The following is a 20,490-nucleotide window of genomic DNA, read 5'->3' on the forward strand; positions in this document are numbered from 1 at the left end:
TTTCAGAACTTAAGCTACAGAGAGAGGTTGAACAGGTTGGGTCTTTATTCTTTGGAGCGTAGAAGGTTGAGGGGGGACTTGATAGAGGTTTTAAAATTTTTGAGAGGGACGGACAGAGTTGACGTGGGTAGGCTTTTCCCTTTGAGAGTGGGGAAGATTCCAACAAGGGGACATAGCTTCAGAATTGAGGGACAAAAGTTTAGGGGTAACATGAGGGGTAACTTCTTTACTCAGAGGGTGGTGGCTGTATGGAATGGGCTTCCGGTGGAAGTGGTGGAGGCAGGCTCGATTTTATTATTTAAGAGTAAATTGGATAGGTATATGGATAAGAGGGGATTAGAGGGTTATGGTCTGAGTGCAGGTCGATGAGACTAGGTCAGGGAGAGTGGTCGGCGTGGACTGGTAGGGCCGAACGGGCCTGTTTCCGTGCTGTAGTTGTTATATGGTTATATGGTTTCTACGTTCACATGGCTGAATAAATATAAATCAGCACAGGTGAAATGAACCCTGCCCATATTCAGAATCCACACCCTTCAGTCCCAACACCAAACGTCACCTATCCATGTTCTCCAGGGATACTGCCTGACCCACTCAATTACTCCAGCATTTTCTGTATACATTGACACTAATCTTTTATTCCTGACAGAGAAATAGGCAGAGAAGCTGAGGGAAATTCCATAGTTTAAACTCTGCATGTAACTCAGTGCACATAAACGATGAAACCGGGCTGCATGTCCAGGATCTATATGACTCAATGAATAGTTGTTGAGCAAGTACATTTCTTCGTTTCTTTCTGCCCTTTCACATTTGACCTTTGTATTTAATTTCCCAAATATCTCCATTGCGATCTTCACATTAGCAAAGCCTCACAAATAATGGTTTAAAAAAAACATATATATTTTTTTTTCCAACGTGCTAACAATTTTTTTTTTGTTCGAGTGCTACGGGTTGGGTTGTTTCACCAAGACTTCAGGCATGGTTGGAATTAGACGTGCGGCGGACAAAAAGTATTTGAAGAGTCATTCTCCTGAAGGCAATGTCCTTTTTAAGTTAAAAATAACCGGGGGGTACGTGACGACGGATAAAGCGCAGGAACAGCGCAGAACCACATTTTAGGATGAGCTTGTGAGACATTAGTGTAGTTTAATTGAGACACACGACGAAATGTGAACATCCAAGTCACTTCTTTTCGTTTGCCTCATCATCATCAACCTCCTCCACTCCTCTCCTCCCTCCTCCCCTCCCCTCCTCCCCTTCCTCCCTCCTTCCTCCCTCCTCCCCTCCCTCCTCCCCTTCCTCCCCTCCCTCCTCTCCTCTCCTCCCCTCTCCTCTCCTCCCCTCTCCTCCTCTCCTCCCCCTCCCCCTCCCCTCCCTCCTCTCCTCCCTCCTCTCCTCTCCCCTTCCTCCCCTCCCTCCTCTCCTCCCCTCTCCTCCCTCCTCCCCTCCCTCCTCCCCTCCCTCCTCTCCTCCCCTCTCCTCCCTCCTCCCCTTCCTCCCCTCCCTCCTCTCCTCCCCTCTCCTCCCTCCTCCCCTTCCTCCCCTCCCTCCTCTCCTCTCCTCCCCTCTCCTCCCTCCTCTCCTTCCCCCTCTCCCTCTCCCTCCCTCCCCTCCTCTCCCCTCCTCTCCCCTCCCTCCCCTCCTCTCCCCTCCCTCCCCTCCTCTCCCCTCCCTCCCCTCCTCCCCACCCTTCCTCCCCATCCCTGGTGTTTCACTCCTCCTCCCCTCCCCTGGTGTTTCAGTTAACTTGCAAATTGACTCTTTCTCCATCCACCCCCCTCCCCTCCCCTTCCACATTTAATTGGCCGAGTTTATAAATAGAGCGGCTGGCAGGACGGGTTGGAGTATTGGGAACCGGTTTCACTCGGGACCTGGTCAGGAGCAGCCACACACACAGACAGATATTAACAGGCAGCTCAGAGTTTGAGTCACACTCGCGGAAGGAGATGTGGAGAGGACGGAGCATGTTTGCGCCCAGCTGCGCTTTGCTGGCCGGGTTTGGGCTGTTGCTGTTGCTGTGCTGCCCGGTAGCTTGGACATCGGAGGTGTCTCACGGAGGCAACGGGACGGGAGGTCACGGGGGTGGCTTCCACATTGTCTCCTTCCGCTGGGACCATGTACAAGCCCCATACGTTATCGCCCTGTGGATCCTGGTGGCTAGTTTGGCGAAGATAGGTGAGTGATGAGACCTCGTCCACAGAAGTGTCCCCGAGGTGTCTTTTTTGTTTGTTTGTTTGTTGTTGTTTGAAGCGAAACGTTTGCTGTCTTTCTGGACTGTCTGAAGAAGGGTCTCGACCCGAAACGTCACCCATTCCTTCCATCCCGAGACCTGCTGAGTTACTCCAGCATTTTGTGAATAAATACCTTCGATTTGTACCAGCATCTGCAGTTATCTTCTTATATTTCTGGACTACGGTGTTGTTTCTTAGCGTTAGACCCTCATTCCATACGGTTCGCTAAATCTCTCCTTCCAGCCTGGTTGAATAAGTCTGCCCACACTGTGGAAGGTCATTGTGATACTGTCATCTTAAGGGATCACACAAGTTGTCTCAGGGAGGGTAAAATGCGGATGGAATGGCATGCAATGACACCGGGGCTCGGCGATAGTACGTGCACACATAATACACCAGGAGTTAAAGTGGGGGATAATTACCTGCAAGCGGAACGGAGAGAATGTGTTGAATCTGGGGCTGCCTGTCACTTTAAAAAGTTGACCTACTCTACCGTGGTTCTTTCTATCATTGGACGCTTGGAGCCTTTGCGAATTGCACTCTGTGTCGAAGAGGCATATGTCAAGGTGATAACTTTTATCACTGGGTCAATTTTAATCATTGCAAAACGAGCGTTACAGTTAACTTTTGCACCATGTTCCTAAACAACACAATTCCGAGATGTCCTACATTTATCTTTCCCGATAAGGAGAGACGAATGAAAGGCGTTTTGCATCTTTGATTGGGATTGCCCCAGGCAATGAGCTCTTGATTAAAACAGCCGGCTGGAAGGGAGACCACCCTTAGTTTAGCTTTGCTCACTCTCCTCCTCGAACTGGGCATTTAGAGGCGTCGGTGTCGTCTCCCTTGAACCAATTTCCCTTGGCCTTGAGACACGTGAACATAATCAACTGACCTTTGGGGAGCACATGCAATAATTTTCAGATGTTTTCGAGAAACGCTCGAAGAATGTTTTTTTATTACTAACAATTTATCTTGCAAGAATAAATGGAAAATGCTCATCTCACTCTTACTCGTCTTGTTTCGTTATTTGTGGACCTGGAAGCCTTATAATTCTCCATCCTGTAGAACCAAGGAATTGCAGATGTTGGTTAATACCCCCTCCCCAAAAAAGACACGAAGTGCTGGAGTGAGTCAGCGAGTCCGACAGCATCTGGCTGGTGAATATCGATAGGTGACCTCTCGGGTCGAGTGGTCTCGACCCGCAACGCCACCTATCCATGTCCTCCAGAAATGCTGTCTGACTTGCTGAGTTGCTCCAGCACGCTGTGTCGTTTTTAGTTCTCCCATCCTATCCACGAGTCTTCTCAATGGTGGAATTTGCTTGCAGCAGTTAAATTTTGTGTTGCCCCGTCTAGGTCGCTTGTTCTTTTCTACGGCATTGCTTTGAATAAGTGGGGCACCGGTGGCGCATTTGGTTGCGTTGTGCTCTCTCAGAGTTCCGGCAGCCCGGGTTCAATTAGGACAACTGATACCGCTTGTGTGGAATTGTATATGAAAACTTAAGAGGGGGTATTGGGGGTAGGGTACTGACAGGGATAGAAAATTGGTTGACAGACAGAAAGCAAAGAGTGGGGATAAATGGGTCCCTTTCAGAATGGCAGGCAGTAACTAGTGGGGTACCGCAAGGCTCGGTGCTGGGACCGCAGCTATTTACAATATACATTAATGACTTGGATGAAGGGATTAAAAGTACCATTAGCAAATTTGCAGATGATACAAAGCTGGGTGGTAGTGTGAACTGTGAGGAAGATGCTATGAGCCTGCAGGGTGACTTGGACAGGTTGTGTGAGTGGGCGGATGCATGGCAGATGCAGTTTAATGTGGATAAGTGTGAGGTTATCAACTTTGGTGGTAAGAATAGGAAGGCAGATTATTTTCTGAATGGTGTCAAGTTAGGAAAAGAGTATGTACAACGAGATCTGGGTGTCCAAGTGCATCAGTCACTGAAAGGAAGCATGCAGGTACAGCAGGCAGTGAAGAAAGCCAATGGAATGTTGGCCTTCATAACAAGAGGAGTTGAGTATAGGAGCAAAGAGGTCCTTCTGCAGTTGTACAGGGCCCTAGTGAGACCGCACCTGGAGTACTGTGTGCAGTTTTGGTCTCCAAATTTGAGGAAGGATATTCTTGCTATTGAGGGCGTGCAGCGTAGGTTTACTAGGTTAATTCCCAGAATGGCGGGACTGTCGTATGTTGAAAGAGTGGAGCGATAAGGATTGTATACATTGCAATTTAGAAGGATGAGAGGGGATCTTATCGAAACATATAAGATTATTAAGGGGTTGGACACATTAATAATAATAATAATAATGCATTACATTTATATAGCGCTTTTCATACACTCAAAGATGCTTTACAGGGATTTAAAGAACATAGGGAAGTGAATAAATAGATAAATAAGTAAACGAACAGAGAAAGGAGACAGAAGGTGAGGTGACCTTCAGTGGTTGAAGGCAGTACTGAACAGGTGAGACTTCAGTGATTTTTTGAATGTCGTGAGTCAGGAGGAGTCTCTGACGGTTTGGGGTAGTGAGTTCCATAGGGTGGGAGCAGCGATGGAGAAAGCCCTGTCCCCCCAGGATCTGAGTTTGGTCCGGATGGGGGGGGATAGGAGATTGGCAGCAGCAGAGCGGAGGGTGCAGGTGGGAGTGTGCCTGTGGAAGAGGTCAGTCAGGTAGGATGGGGCCAGGTTATGGAGGGCTTTGTAGGTCATGAGGAGGATTTTGCACTGGATTCTCTGGGGGATGGGGAGCCAGTGGAGTTTGTAAAGGATGGGGGTGATATGGTCACGGATCGGGGTGTTGGTGAGTAGACGGGCAGCGGAGTTTTGAATGTACTGATGATTTTTGAGGGTGCGCCATAGAGGAAGGAGGCTGTTGCAGTAGTCCAGATGGGAGGTGATGAAGGCGTGGATGAGGGTTTCTGCAGCTGTGGAGGAGAGGGATGGACGGAGACGGGCAATGTTTTTGAGTTGGAAGTAGGCTGTCTTTGCGATGTGTTTGTCGAAGGAGAGGGTTTGATCAAAACATTAGAGGCAGGAAACATGTTCCCAATGTTGGGGGAGTCCAGAACCAGGGGCCACAGTTTAAGAATAAGGGGTAGGCCATTTAGAACAGAGACGAGGAAAAACTTTTTCAGTCAGAGTTGAAAATCTGTGGAATTCTCTGCCTCAGAATTCTCTGTCTCAATTCTCTGAATGCATTCAAGAGAGAGCTAGATAGAGCTCTTAAGGATAGCGGAGTCAGGGGGTATGGGGAGAAGGCAGGAACGGGGTACTGATTGAGAATGATCAGCCATGATCGCATTGAATGGCGGTGCTGGCTGGAAGGGCTGAATAGACTACTCCTGCACCTATTGTCTATTGTCTAACAGAAGACACCTCAGATGCTGGAAAACGAAACAGAAAATGCTGCAATTATCACCAGGTCGGATCGCTTTTGTGGGGAAAATATCATTGGGAAATTTAGTGCCCCCAATATCCCATGTAATACCAAATTATCTTCCAAGTTATTTTGTTTTGCTGGCTGGTTTCCTTCCTAAAGAACTAATGTAACACCCAAGCCTATGGAATAGAGTAGTGGTGTTACACAAGTCCTGTGCTTTGCTGGAAACACAGTGGATGGCTTGATTGTAACTATGTAGTCTTTCCGCTGACTGGTTAACATGGAACAAAAAAGTTTTTCACTAAAACCTCAGTACATGTCTCAATAAACGAAATTAAACTAAGATGGCCAGTACACTCCTTGTTTTCTTCAGAGGCTGAGTCCAATCTGAGCATCAGATCTTTGTCTTTTGATTTAGGGTCTGACTACCAAGATTGGAAGGAGCCATGCGTTGATGAGTGCAGAAAATCCAGTGCCAAAGAGTAGGTTTGCAATCTGCCTCAACATGGAACATGGAACAGTGTTGCACAAGCAAAGGCCCACAATGCCTGTGCCAAACATAATAGCAAGACCCTCTCTTATCTACCTCCACATAATCCATATCTTTCTATTCCCTGTAAATCCATGTGCCTATCCAAAAGTCTCTCAAATTCCACTATTGTATCTGTCTCAACCACCAACCCTGGCAGCCCATTCCAAACACTCGCCACCCTTCTGTGTAAAAGAAAAAGTTGTGACTCTTAAAATGTAAAAGGGTTATGTGGTTGACCAGTCTGTGTTTGGAGAAGGGCCTCGGCCTGAAACTTCACCCATTCCTTCTCCCCAGAGATGCTGAGTTACTCCAGCATTTTGTGTCTATCTTAAGCCTCTGCTAAATATGCTTTTGTGAGAACAAATATTTTATTTGTCTTGTTTTCTTGGTAATCAAGATTGAGAAGGTAATGTACAAACACATAAGCAGTGAACCCATTGAAAAGGGTTCATCAATGGACCTGAAAGAATATGCTGCAGCCGTCATCGACTCCATAAAGAAATGTGTGGACGCGTGTGTGCCTGAAAAACATTTAGAGTCTTCCCCAACCAGAAGCCTTGGATGAACCAGGAAATTTGTAATCTGCTGAGGGCCAGATTTGCGTTATTTGGAACGGGCGATCCAGAGTCACACGAGTCCAGGTAAGACCCGAAGGCAACCATGAGCACGAGAAGCAATTGTGGGCTAAGATGGAGTCACAGATGGTCTTTTGACAGCTGTGGTAAGGCTTGCATGCTATCACCTCCTGCAAGGCAAAAGCAGGTAGCAGAAGTGGCAAGAACACATCACTTCCAATGAGGTCAATCCCTTTTATCCACACTTTGAAAGGGAGAATAATGACACACCGACACGATCCCCAAATAACCTTATGAATATATGATTGCTGTGGTTGCCATCAGAGCATTCCTCAGGAGGGTGAATCTATGCAAATATGTACCTGGTCAAGTGCTGAAGACCAGTGAACACCAATTGGCTGCAGTATTGAAGGATATTTTCAACACCTGCACGATGCTAATCCTACCCTGGTAATGGGATTTTGTGGACATCTTGCACTGCCATGGACTTGTTTTCTAATGGTATATGTTTGCACTAATGTCTGTTTTTGTCTGAGTCTGTGCCTATGATATTGCTGCAAGTAAGATTTCCATTGTATCTACATCTCACCATACTTGGGCATATGACAGTAAACTCAAAATGATTTGACGTGTGTTCATGTTAACTATGTCAGGTATCAGATTGGATTCTTGGTCTGTAATTATTTAGACCCATGTCTTTTTAAATATTGAGTGCTAGGACCGTATTTTTGTCTGAGTTTAGAAACATAGAAACATAGAAAATAGGTGCAGGAGTAGGCCATTCGGCCCTTCGAGCCTGCACCGCCATTCAATATGATCATGGCTGATCATTCAGCTCAGTAGCCTGTACCTGCCATCTCTCCATACCCCCTGATCCCTTTAGCAAAAAGGGCCACATCTAACTCCCTCTTAAATATAGCCAATGAACTGGCCTCAACTACCTTCTGTGGCAGAGAATTCCGCAGACTCACCACTCTCTGTGTGAAGAAATGTTTTCTCATCTCGGTCCTAAAAGACTTCCCCCTTATCCTTAAGCTGTGACCCCTGGTTCTGGACTCCCCCAACATCGGGAACAATCTTCCCGCATCTAGCCTCTCCAACCCCTTAAGAATTTTATATGTTTCTATAAGATCCCCCCTCAGTCTTCTAAATTCCAGCGAGTACAAGCCCAGTCTATCTAGTCTTTCCTCATATGTAAGTCCCGCCATCCCAGGGATCAATCTGGTGAACCTTCTCTGTACTCCCTCTAAGGCAAGAACGTCTTTCCTCAGGTTAGGAGACCAAAACTGCACACAATACTCCAGGTGCGGTCTCACCAAGGCCCTGTACAACTGCAGCAGAACCTCCCTGCTCCTAAACTCAAATCCTCTTGCTATGAATGCCAACATACCATTCACTTTCTTCACTGCCTGCTGCACCTGCATGCTTGCTTTCAATGACTGGTGCACCATGACACCCAGGTCACGTTGCATCTCCCCTTCTCCCAATCGGTCACCATTCAGGTAATACTCTGCTTTCCTGTTCTTGCAGCCAAAGTGGATAACCTCACATTTATCCACATTATATTGCATCTGCCATGCATTTGCCCACTCGCCTAATCTATCCAAGTCACTCTGCAGCCTCCTAGCATCCTCCTCGCAGCTAACACTGCCACCCAGCTTCGTGTCATCCGCAAACTTAGAGATGTTGCATTCAATTCCCTCGTCCAAATCATTAATATACACTGTAAATAACTGGGGTCCCAGCACTGAGCCTTGCGGTACCCCACTAGTCACTGCCTGCCATTCTGAAAAGGACCCGTTTATTCCTACTCTTTGCTTCCTGTCCGCCAACCAATTTTCTATCCACCTCAACACTGAACCCTCAATACCGTGTGCTTTAAGTTTGTACACCAATCTCCTATGTGGGACCTTGTCGAAGGCCTTCTGAAAGTCCAGATATAACACATCGACTGGTTCTCCCTTATCCACTCTACTAGTTACATCCTCGAAAAATTCTATAAGATTCGTCAGACATGATTTGCCTTTGGTAAATCCATGCTGACTTTGTCCGATGATTTCACCAAGGGTGAAGGGATTTGAACAGAATTGAGCCCTTCGGCCTATCAGGTCTACGCCATTCAATTATGGCTGATTGATCTTTCCCTCTCAACCCCATTCTCCTGTCTTCTCCCCATAACCCCTTCAGAACGTTCAGTACCATCGATTAACTAGAATGTTTATCTAAAGACCATTTGGATAGGACGGGTTTGTTCACGTGGATAGGACAAGTGATAATGTGGGCCAAACACGGGCAGGTGGGACTGGTGTAGCTGGGACATCTTGGCCGGGGTGGGCACTTTGGACCAAAGTGCCTGTTTCCATTCTGCATCTCTCTATGACTCTGACTTTATTTGGCCAAGATACTCGCCTCCAAATCCATATTTGCTATGCCTTGACAAGCTAGATCTCATGACTGCGTTTTAGGTCGTTGTCTTGTGTAAAATGCCCCGTGAGGTGAGAGGCAGCCTCGATTTTACTAAGTGGTTACTTGCTTGAAATACATGGAAGCTGTGGAGAGATGTATAATGGAAAAGAATTTGTACAGGTGTTGAGAGGTTTTTCAGAAGTGACCTAAAAATCGATCAAGGAAAGGAAATGAGAAAAAAAGTGTTTGCTTAGGAGTTGCGACTTTGGGAAATTTCTAAGTTGGGAGCCTGTCTGGTGCAGTACAAAATATTTATGAATGTGGTTACAACGAAAGTTTGTTTGACGGTTTCAAGCAGAGTAGAAGTGAGTACGGGCAAACCATCTGCCGATCAAAACCACCCTCGTCTGTATCCACCTATCACTTGCCAAACTCTGTCATGTGGATCTTGTAGAAACATATAGAATTCTTAAGAGGTTGGACAGGCTAGATGTAGGAAAAATGTTCCCCATGTCGGAGGAGTCCAGAACCAGTGGTCACAGTTTAAGAATAAGGGGTAGGCCATTTATAACTGAGATGAGAAATAACTTTTTCAGTCAGAGAGTTGTGAATCTGTGGAATTCTCTTCCACAGATTCACTGGATGTATTCAAGAGAGAGTTAGATATAGCTCTTGGGCCTAACGGAATCAATGGATATGTGGAGAAAGCAGGAACGGGGTACTGATTCTGGATGATCATCCATGATCATATTGAATGGCGGTGCTGGCTCAAAGGGCCGAATGGCCTACTCCTGCACCTATTTTCAATGTTTCTGTCCCTACCTCTCTTGCAGCTCTCTACTCCCGCTATTGCAATTAGTCTAAAGAAAGGTTTGAGAGTAATAGACCGAGTACACAGTCTCTTGCCCAAACAGGAGAATCAAGAACCAGAGGACATTAGTTTAAGAGGGGATGATAGATTTAATAGGAACCTGAGGGGTAACTTTTTCACACAGGGTGATGGGTTTATGCAACAAGCTGACGGAGGTAATTGAGGCAAGTACTATTGCACCATTAAGAAACATGTGGACGGGTAAATGGATAGGACAGATTTTGAGGGATATGGGCTAAACACAGGGAGGTGGGTCTAGTGTTCACGCTGTAAGATTCTACAACTTTAATGATCCCGACCTAAAATGTCACCTGTCCATTCTCCACTGGTGCAGCCTGACCTGCTGAGTTATTCCAGTACTTTGTGTCTTTTAGAAGTGAGTGATGTTTGCAAAGTAGAAAGACACAGTATTTTGGATCCTGTTACGCATCTTGTGGTCAAATAAAATGCCCAATAATTTGCTTTCATCTGAGACATCCACCAGGAACATGAATCGTAAATGTAGAGCTTGTCATGGGAAGATGGGGCAGTGAGGTGTGAAGATGAATTTTTTTGGAGGAAATAATGCTTGATGCCTGATTAAAATCAGGTAAGTGGCTTACAAAACTGGAGCAGTGAAGCTATTAAAGATGAAGCCTGATAGTAGCTGTACCAGAGTTGAGTCTGATCTGATGACTTTGAGTGGAGTCTTCGTGAGGCATCAATCAAAAAAGATGGGGCAGTGGGAGGTGAGGGTAGATTGCCAAGGGTAAACCTGAGCACAGCTTTAGAAGCTGCACTGTGGGTTGCAGAGATAAGGCCTTGGTGGAGGTCCTGTGGTTAAATGTTAGAATGGAATTAAAACAGAGAATGGTAGAACCACTCGGCAGATCAGGCAGCAACCGTGGAAAGAGAAATTGAGCTAATGTTTTGCGTTAAAGATCCTTCATCACGTCCAAGTCCAGAAACATAACTACTGACTCTTTTCCCACAGTTCCTACGGAGCATTTTCTGCTCTTGTTTCAGATTCCCAGTATTTGCAGTTTTTTTTGTTTCATTGAGTGTAAAATAGAGCTGGACCAGACCATGTTAGGGGATAGAGCATGGTGTGTGCTCGGCTAAACCAAAGGTTGCATTGAGGTTGACATGGGGTGATATAATGTGGTCGCTGTGGTGAAGAATACTGTTTTGGTTCGGGCTGCTTCAGAACTGTGAGGTAAGATGCTAGGATATGTGGATTTTGATCGTGATACCAACAGGAAACTGCTTTCTTAGTTTAGTTTAGAGATACAGCGTGGAAATAGGCCAAGTCCACACCGACCAGCGACCCCCGCACATTAACACTATCCTACACACTTGGGACAATTTACAGTTACACCAAACCAATTAACCTCCAAGCTTTGGAGTGTGGTCACGGGGCGAACGTACAAATTCCGCACAGACAGCACCTGTAGTCGGGATCGAATCCTGGGTCTCTGGTGCTGTAAGCGCTGTAAGGGTAGCAACTCTTCCGCTGTGCCACCGTGCTGCCCTGAGTTTCTCTGAGTGTTTATTTAAATTTGCTGTTCTCTTTTGTATTATTTGTTCAGAAGCTTTCTTTAGATTTGTTGATTGACACAAAAAGCTGGAGTAACTTAGCGGGACAGGCAGCAAGCATCTCTGGGGGGAAGGAATGGGTGACATTTCAGGTCGAGACCATTCTTCAGACTGATTAGGGTTAAGGGAAACGAGATATAGACAATGCTGACTCACTCAGCGGGACAGTTGATGTCGATTGTCAACATGGAAGAGCTAGAGAATGAGCTCTTTTGGAACGTTTCCGTTGTAAAATCCAATGTGGAAGCTGATTTTTCTTGGGAGCGTCACCTAGTAACACAGTAGAGTGATGTGACTGAAGGAGACCCTGAAGGTGTTTGCTGCTCTGCAGTTCTGCATTTGATTCTTTTAATACACTGACTGGCTTTTCCATGGGAACAACCCAGATAATAGGTTGACCTCAATTGCAAAGAGGGTCACTGGATAAAATAATAGAGGAGAAGTTTCTAATAAGGTTTAACTTCAGAGGCAGCAAAGTAAAAATAGCTGTGCTTTTGAAAAAAAAAAAGTAAAATAAAAATTTATATAAATGAAATCATCTTCAGACAGTTTAGAGCCATGCTCATGCAGCACAGAAAGAGTCTCTTCAGCCCAACTCGCCCATGCCGACCAGAATAGCCCATCTGAGCGTGTCCTGTTTGCCTGCACCTGACTTGTATCCCTCTAAACCCTTTGTTTCCACATACCTGCGCAAATGTCTTTCAGATATTGTTATCGTACTTGTCTCAACTGCCTCCTCTGGCAGCACATTCCATATACCTGTGGAAAAAGTTGTTCTTCGGGTTCCTTTGAAATCCTTCCCCTCTCACCTGAAATGTCTTTCCTGATTCTTCTAGCCTGAGGGGAAAAAAAGGGGAGGAATCAGGGACAGTCACCATTTCTACTCCCCTCACGATTTTATATGCCTGCATTAGATCACCACTCAATTTCCTGCATTCCAAGCAATAAATAATAATAATAATAATAATAATAATATTCATTTATTGTCATTGCAACGAGTACAACGAAATTAAAAAAATAGCCAATCCTGACGGTGCGTACAAACATATATGCAATAAATGCAAAAACAAATAAATACATAAATACAATTAAATACAATTAAATTAAGTACAAGATTTTTTAACGGTGTTGCCTAGTGCAAAGGTAGTGTTCAGTTCTCGTATGGCCCTGGGGTAAAAACTGTTCTTAAGTCTGTTTGTTCAGGATTTGATCGACCTGAAACGTCGACCAGAGGGCAGATGAACAAACAGACGGTGGCCGGGGTGGGATGGATCTTTTATTATTTTGCCTGCTCTACTGAGGCAGCGTAGGCTGAACAGGTGCTCCAGGGAGGGCAGTGAGCAGCCGATGATCTTCTGGGCCGTCGTGATGACCCTCTGAAGGGCCTTCCTGTCCTTTTCTGAGCAGCTGGCATACCATGTGGTTATACAGTATGCCAGCACACTCTCGATGGAGCAGCGATAGAAGGACAACATGAGCTTCTCCTGCAGGTTGGTTTTCCTGAGGATCCTCAGGAAGTGGAGTCTCTGCTGTGCCTTCTTTACTGTGGTGATGGTGTTGGTAGACCAGGTAAGATCCTCTGCGATGTGCGTACCCAGGAACCTGAAAGCTGGTACCCTTTCCACACAGACCCCATTGATGTAGAGTGGGTCGTAATCTCCACTGGTTTTTCTAAAGTCAATTATAAGTTCCTTTGTTTTGGAGGAGTTCAGGACCAGATTGTTCACTGAACACCATGTTGCCAGCCTTTGGATTTCATCCCTATAGGCTGTCTCATCTCCTTCTGAGATGAGTCCAACCACAGTCGTGTCATCCGCGAACTTGATGATGGTGTTGGTGGGATGGGTGGGGGCGCAGTCGTGAGTGTAGAGGGAGTAAAGGATGGGGCTCAACACACAGCCCTGTGGTGAGCCGGTGCTCAGTGTAATGGTGGAGGAGAGGTGAGGGCCTATTTTGACGGTCTGGGGGCGGTTGGTCAGGAAGTCCTTGATCCATTGGCAGATGGTTTGGGAAAATCCAAGGTCGGAGAATTTGGTGACCAGTCTGCTCGGGATGACCGTGTTAAAGGCAGAGCTGAAGTCGAGGAAGAGCATCCTCACATAGCTCCCCTGGTGTTCAAGGTGGGTCAGTGCAGTGTGAAGAGCAGTGTCGATGGCATCCCCTGTAGACCTATTTGCTCTGTAGGCAAACTGGTGTGGGTCGAAGGTGGGTGGGAGGCTGGCTTTGATGTGCTGCAGGACCAGTCTCTCGAAGCACTTTGTGATGACCGGTGTGAGTGCTACCGGACGGTAGTCGTTAAGACCGCTGATGACAGACTTTTTCGGCAGTGGGATGATTATGGCGGACTTCAGGCAGGGGGGGATGGTGGATTTTAAAAGGGACAGGTTGAAGATTTTTGTGAAGACCTCAGATAATTGGTCTGCACATTCCCTCAGCACTCTGCCCGTCACACCATCGGGGCCTGCAGCTTTCCTGGGATTCACTGCTCTGAGCACGCGCTTAACATCATACTCCTGCACAGTGAAGGTGTTGCTGTCAGGTGCTGGAGAGGGTGTTATGTCTGCCACTGTAGCTTTCACCTCGAAACGAGCAAAGAAACAGTTAAGTTCCTCAGCCAGCGAGGCGTCGCCGTCGGCCGTCGGCAGTCGTGCGGTTGCTGCCCAACCTTTCCCTGTAACTCGGGCCCAGAGTCCTGGCATTATCCGTGTAAATATTATCCACGTTCTTTCCAGCTTAATGGCGTCTTTCCAATTTCAGGATGACAAACTGAACCCAATGCTCCACATGCAGCCTCACACGCTCCTTATGTAATTGCAACATAACTTCCTGAGTGAAGAAGACCAACATGGCAAAAGTCATCTTCACCACCCAACCTATTGCAATGCCACCATCTGGTAACAATTGTGCATACTTTCATTGTGCAGAGTGAAGGAAAAATATTCAAACTATTTTGGATTTTTGATAAATTGAATATTTATATTTAGAGAGTCTCAGAGTCGTACAGTGTGGAAACAGGCCCTTCGGATGCACTTGCCCACATCTACCAACATGTCCCATCTACACTATTCCCACCTGCCTGTGTTTGGCCCTTATCCCTCTAAACCTATCCTGCTAGCCAGGTACAACATATGCCTCTTGTCCACATATCTAAATGGCTTTCATTTTAAAAAGAAACTCTTCTTGCTTTCAATGGTGGAATTTAAAACCTAATTGGTATCTGAGCTGCTTGTGTAAGGACAGATCCACTTGTATTCCTCTTTCTATTGCTGCAAAAAGAGCAAGAGCTCAATTCAGCCAGAGTTGCTATTCCCAACTGTTACTTCAGTTTAATAGGGAAAATGTATGAAAGACCTTGTGATGAGACTTGGATTATAGTAATGTTTCTTTCTCCCACTATCCCCCTCAACTGCCTCCATCATAAAATGTGATGAATGATGCTGGTAAAAGGAGTCTTAAGTAAAGAATTTAAACAAGAATATTGGCTGAGGAATTGCAACCTTGCAGGAATTGGATGTAAATGAGCACTTTGTTTTGCAATAGGAAGCCGGAAGAGTTAAAATGTGGGAAGGAACTGCTTTTTTTTGGGGGGGGGGGGAGGGAGACAGAGATATGGAAGGGTAAGGTGTGAAAACAAGAGATCAAAGGCGATGCTGTTCAAGGAAAATGTAGATTTGATCATTATTAGCAGAGGGGACAGACTGGGAAAGGTCTCGACTCGAAACGTCGCCCATTCCTTCTCTCCAAAGATGCTGCCTGTCCAGCTGAGTTACTCCAGCATTTTGTGTCTAAAACTGGAAGAGGAAGGAGGGTGGGGCTGGGAGCAAAATGACAAAGTTGAAATCTACTTTGTTTTTTTAACTTGTGAAATCCTTGGCCCATAAAGCACAAACTCATGACAGAAATACTATTTTCCAAATTTGGATCTTCTAATTTCTTGGATAATGGACAATTGTTTGAGCAATCTGTTGATGTAGAACATTACAGCATATGAGTTGGTGATATTTAATCTGGGGGCTTTCCCACTATGTTAACCTGATAGCTGTTTTTACAGTATTATGACTTAAAACTAAGTGTCAGTAAAGTGATTGTTTGAAGAACACTTGTAAGGTAACCTAAATGTTAGATGGCAGGATGTTAGTCAATCTCTGGGATTGGTTGAAAGCAAAATCAGAGGAAGTGAACTTGAAACCTTCATTAACTTGCAAATAAATGTTGGATCAGTGAATCTTAGTAAATCCAAAGCCGAGGCTTTCCTTTTGGGGCTGTGATGTTAAACTAGCCCTTTTGAACTGGGTGAAAAGAATTCCTTTTACTTTGGTGGCACCCCACATATACCCACCGGCCTCTGTGTGAAAATGTAGTCCCAAAATGTTGCAGCACGGTGGCGCATCAGTCGAGTTGCTTCCTTGCAACGCTTACAGCGACAGAGACCCGGCTTTGATCCTGGCTATGGGTGCTGTCTGTACAGACTTTGTACATCATCCCCGTGACCAGCATGGGTTTTGTCCGAGGACTATGGTTTCCTCCCAAATTCCAAAGACGTTCCAAAGCAGTAAGGGCCAAGATGTTATTTACCTTCCTACCTACATGCTAACTTTTTTTGTTGTTCGTGCACAAATATTCATAAATCCCTCTGCTCTCGACTCATTTGCAGTCTTTCCCCAATTAGGTTATCGTCTGCCCTTTGATTTTTTTAATTCTCTACCAAAGTATATGATCTCGCATCTTCCCACGTTCCGCTCCGTTTGCCAAGTTTTTGTTCCCACGCACGCAAACTATGTGCATTTGGATGAGAGTCCAAATATCCTCGGTGCAGCATGCCTCACCCCATCCACTTTGATGCCATCAGCACACTTGGAAAACTTATTCTTTGTTTGTCAGCGAGCTGATTTGTGAGGTCAACTATACTTTGTGTTTTAACAATGCAGGTAATGCTGAGATCCAGCAGAGTAAGAATAAAGGGACAAATGATGATTTTGAAAGAGGCTGGACGATATTCCTATTTGTGGGAGAAGTGAGGGAGAGGCACATGCTCAGTGGTAGGATTGGGGAGAGATGGACCATCCTTTCCTTACCACTGCACAGGACACAGCGTTGGACTAGTACGGGTTGATTCGGGCGGGTGTCATGGGTTATGGGGAGAAGGCAGGAGAATGGGGTTAGGAGGGAGGGAGAGTTAGATCAGCGATGATTGGATGGCAGAGTAGACTTGATGGGTCGAATGACCTAACTCTGCTCCTATCACTTCTGACCTTCTGACTAGTCAAACCGAAATTTGGGATGAATACTGGGAGTATTTTCTTCCACGCTAACTGAGTTTACTGGAGTTTACTGGGGTGTTTTTGATTAAAAACTAGTTGCTGCATCTGAGGATCTCCCTTTAATGCTGGCCTCTGGGACTACTCTGAAGATAATTACTTGGGCAATCTATATTCTTTAGTTGGAAACGTTTCATTCTGTTAAACATTTGTGGTATTTTTCTGTGACATTCTTCAATTTAGATAATTATCCCTACAATTTTTCCATATGGCACGATGGCTCAGTGGTGGAGTTGCTGACTTACAGCGCCAGAGACCTGGGTTTGATCCTGACTACGGGTGTTTACCAGTACAGAGTTTGTACGTTCTCCCGTGACCTGTGTGGATTTTCTCCAGGTGCTCCGGTTTCCTCCCACACTCCAAAGGACGTACAGTTTTGTCGGCTAATTGTCTTGGTAAAATTGTAATTTGTTTGTGTGGGAAAGTGTTAGTCTACTGTGATTGCGAGTCGGCACGGTCTCGGTGGGCCGAAGGGCCTGTTTCTATGCTGTGTGTCTCAACTAAAGCTAAGCTCATTTTTCCATACCTTTGTTAGGAAAGGAATTTTACAGTCTCTTTCATAATTTCACAATATTCCCACATGCTTTATAGATGATGATGAACTAGTCACTTCATAATGAGTTACCACTGCATTTGACAATGCAGCAATCCCTGTGGTGCTATCCAAGGTCAGTTTATGAAGTGTAACCTAAAAACCCATCATCTTTGGATTCCGAGGTAAAAGTTCCACCAGCTATGCTGAAACAATGCACTGAATTGGTGTAATAGTTTCATAGACTGAGAAAGCGTCACTTTCTCAAGGGGAACTGATATACGGAGAGATGCAGCATGGAAACGAACCCTTCATCCCACAGTCTACGTTGACCATTTCAACACCCATTCGCGCTAGTTCCATGTTACCCACTTTTGCATCAACTCCCTACACACGAAGGGCAATTTACAGAGGCCAATAAACCTACAAACTCCCATGTCTTTCTGATGCGGGAGGAAACTGGAGCACCCGGAGGTCACGGAGAACATGCGAGCTCCACACAGACGGTGCCAGAGGTCAGGATTGAACCCTTGTCTCTGGTGCTGTCAGGCAGCAGCTCTACCAGCTGTGCCATTGTGCTGCCCTTGACTGTTGAGGGTAGCCTCCTCGGCCCTGTTGCATGACTTCAGTGAAAGTTAATTGCACAGGATGCTTGTTGTTTTTGGGGAGAAAGCAAGAACAAAAAAATGTGCATGTTTAGCAGTTTCAACCTTGCTGATCAGGTTTGCCCAGATTGTTTGGAATTGTGAAAATTTGTGCTTTTTGTAGCGCAAGTACACGGGTATTGCAGCAATAGGAACTGAATGTTCATCTTTTACCTGTGTTAACGAAAGTAATCAAATGTCCCCCATCTGCACTGCTATCCAGTTCCAAGTGGTAAAAACTAGAATGTTTTTGTTGGTGTCGGTGTACAAGCATCAGCAAAATTGTATTTATTCACAAAAAGCTGGAGTAACTCAGCAGGTCGGGCAGCGTCTCAGGAGAGAAGGAATGGGCGACGTTTCGGGTAGAGACCCTTCTTCAGTCTGAAGAAGGGTCTCGACCCGAAACATCGCCCATTCCTTCTCTCCTGAGATGCTGCCTGACCTGCTGAGTTACTCCAGCTTTTTGTGAATAAATACCTTCGATTTGTACCAGCATCTGCAGTTATTTTCTTGTACTACTCAGCAGAATTGTAGCTACATTACCAATGCCACAAAAAGCCCATATTTCACTGATAGCCTTTGGCCCAACTTGCCTCTGCCAACCAAGATGGCCCATCTAGGCTAGTCCCACCTGCCAGCGTTTGACCCATTATCAGTCTAAACCTTTTCCCTGTCCAAATGTCTTTTAAATGTTGTTATCGTACCTGCCTCGACTATCTCCTCTGGCAGCTCGTTCCATATACCCACCACCCGCTGTGAGAAAATGTTAACGTGATGCAATATGCCTGACAAAGGGAAGGTGATACAGCATTGTTAAAATGCAAAGGGTCATTTTGAGAGTCAGTGATTTAAATCTGCTGCATTGCAAAAGGAATGTGCTGGTGTAGCATTGATTTCTGGTTTATTTCTGTGATTTTATGTACCTTTTGTATTCCACATTTAATCTTCAGATAATCTTCAATCTTTGGCAATAGCCTTTGGACATGGCCGAATATGTATCTTAAACCTGCTGAGTGCAATTTTTCCAGTGTAATACTGATTCAGCAATATTTCATTGATGTAGGAATCATGGAATGATAAGTTTAACCTCTTCGCGCCACACAGGAGAAACGGGTTTTTACCATTGTTATCCAGGTACTTGTTTTTCAGTCATGTTTAAAAAATACAACTGCTCTGTGGCCACCAGTTCTGTAGCCTGAGTCATAGTCATACAGTGAGAAAGCAGGCCTTTTGGCCATTGTGTTCATGCTGACCATCAGCTCCCGTGCATGCCTGCCCCATTTTCCTCTTGCATCATTAATAATTCCCAGCCGCCCTCCCCTACCATGCATTCACCCTATCTAGACAATAGACAATAGGTGCAGGAGTAGGCCATTCAGTCCTTCGAGCCAGCACCGCCATTCAATGCGATCATGGCTGATCACTCTCAATCAGTACCCCGTTCCTGCCTTCTCCCCATACCCCCTCACTCCGCTATCCTTAAGAGCTCTATCCAGCTCTCTCTTGAAAGCATCCAACGAACTGGCCTCCACTGCCTTCTGAGGCAGAGAATTCCACACCTTCACCACTCTCTGACTGAAATCTATTCCCCTCATGATTTATACACCTTTATGTGGTCACCCCTTGGCCTCCTGCACTCCAAGGAATAAAGACCTAGCCTGTCCAACCATTCCCTATCGCTCGGGCCATATTAGAAACGTAATGCTTCAGAAACTGAAAGGTGAGCAAGATTAGCAATTGTCAATAGGCACGCAAATTGATAATCTCAATGCTGAATGTTTAAAACCTCTTCTATATTTACACCTCTGTTCTAGTTGAATGATAACCTAATTTTATGCTTGTGTGGAATCTGAATTACTTTGCTTCTATTTTAAACTCCAATAAATTAATTTGAACTAGATATGTGAAATATTCTGTTGAAATCTCACACTGATCTAGATTTGGGTTTCCTCTTTGCAGTTTCCATGCCAGAGATGGGAAATGTAATTTTTGTAATATGCACAGGTCTGATATTTGATGGCAAATGTCATGCACTGAAGGAGTCTGAGCTGGCCAATGGAATGCATATTCTACTTTCAGACCTCAAATATTTGTTCAGTGATCACTCTCAGTCCGGTGGAACATAAACAAGATAGCAAGAAGGACAGCACTTTACTTGAGCAACTTACCTCCATGTGTATGTGGGAATGACAATGTGGGAACAGGCACTTTGATCCACCAGCCCATTCCAGTGTTAGCCCTCCAGCCAAGCTTTCATTTCTGCCTCTTTTATGTTAGTTCTTCTTAGTTCCTCCATCAGTCCTATAAAATCTTGAAGGGTTTCTAACTCAACCATGGTCACTGCAGCGCCAAAGACCCGGGTTCGATCCTGACCACGGGTCTGCCTGTACTGAATTTGTACCTTCTCTCTGTGACCGTGTTGGTTT

General features: G+C 45.5%; 1 protein-coding gene across 1 annotated transcript in view; it reads left to right on the forward strand.

Moving 5' to 3' along the window:
• Positions 1–1,889: 1,889 nt before the first annotated feature.
• LOC144609021 (sodium/hydrogen exchanger 3-like) overlaps positions 1,890–20,490 on the forward strand; it is a 155,230-nt gene continuing 136,629 nt past the window's right edge. The window contains exon 1 of the mRNA XM_078427344.1: positions 1,890–2,172. Coding sequence (XP_078283470.1) covers positions 1,944–2,172 — 229 coding nt within the window. The 5' untranslated portion in view covers positions 1,890–1,943. The remainder of the gene's footprint in view (positions 2,173–20,490) is intronic.

This window comes from Rhinoraja longicauda, chromosome 2 (genome assembly GCF_053455715.1).
Source record: "Rhinoraja longicauda isolate Sanriku21f chromosome 2, sRhiLon1.1, whole genome shotgun sequence".
NCBI classification, from domain to species: domain Eukaryota; kingdom Metazoa; phylum Chordata; class Chondrichthyes; order Rajiformes; family Arhynchobatidae; genus Rhinoraja; species Rhinoraja longicauda.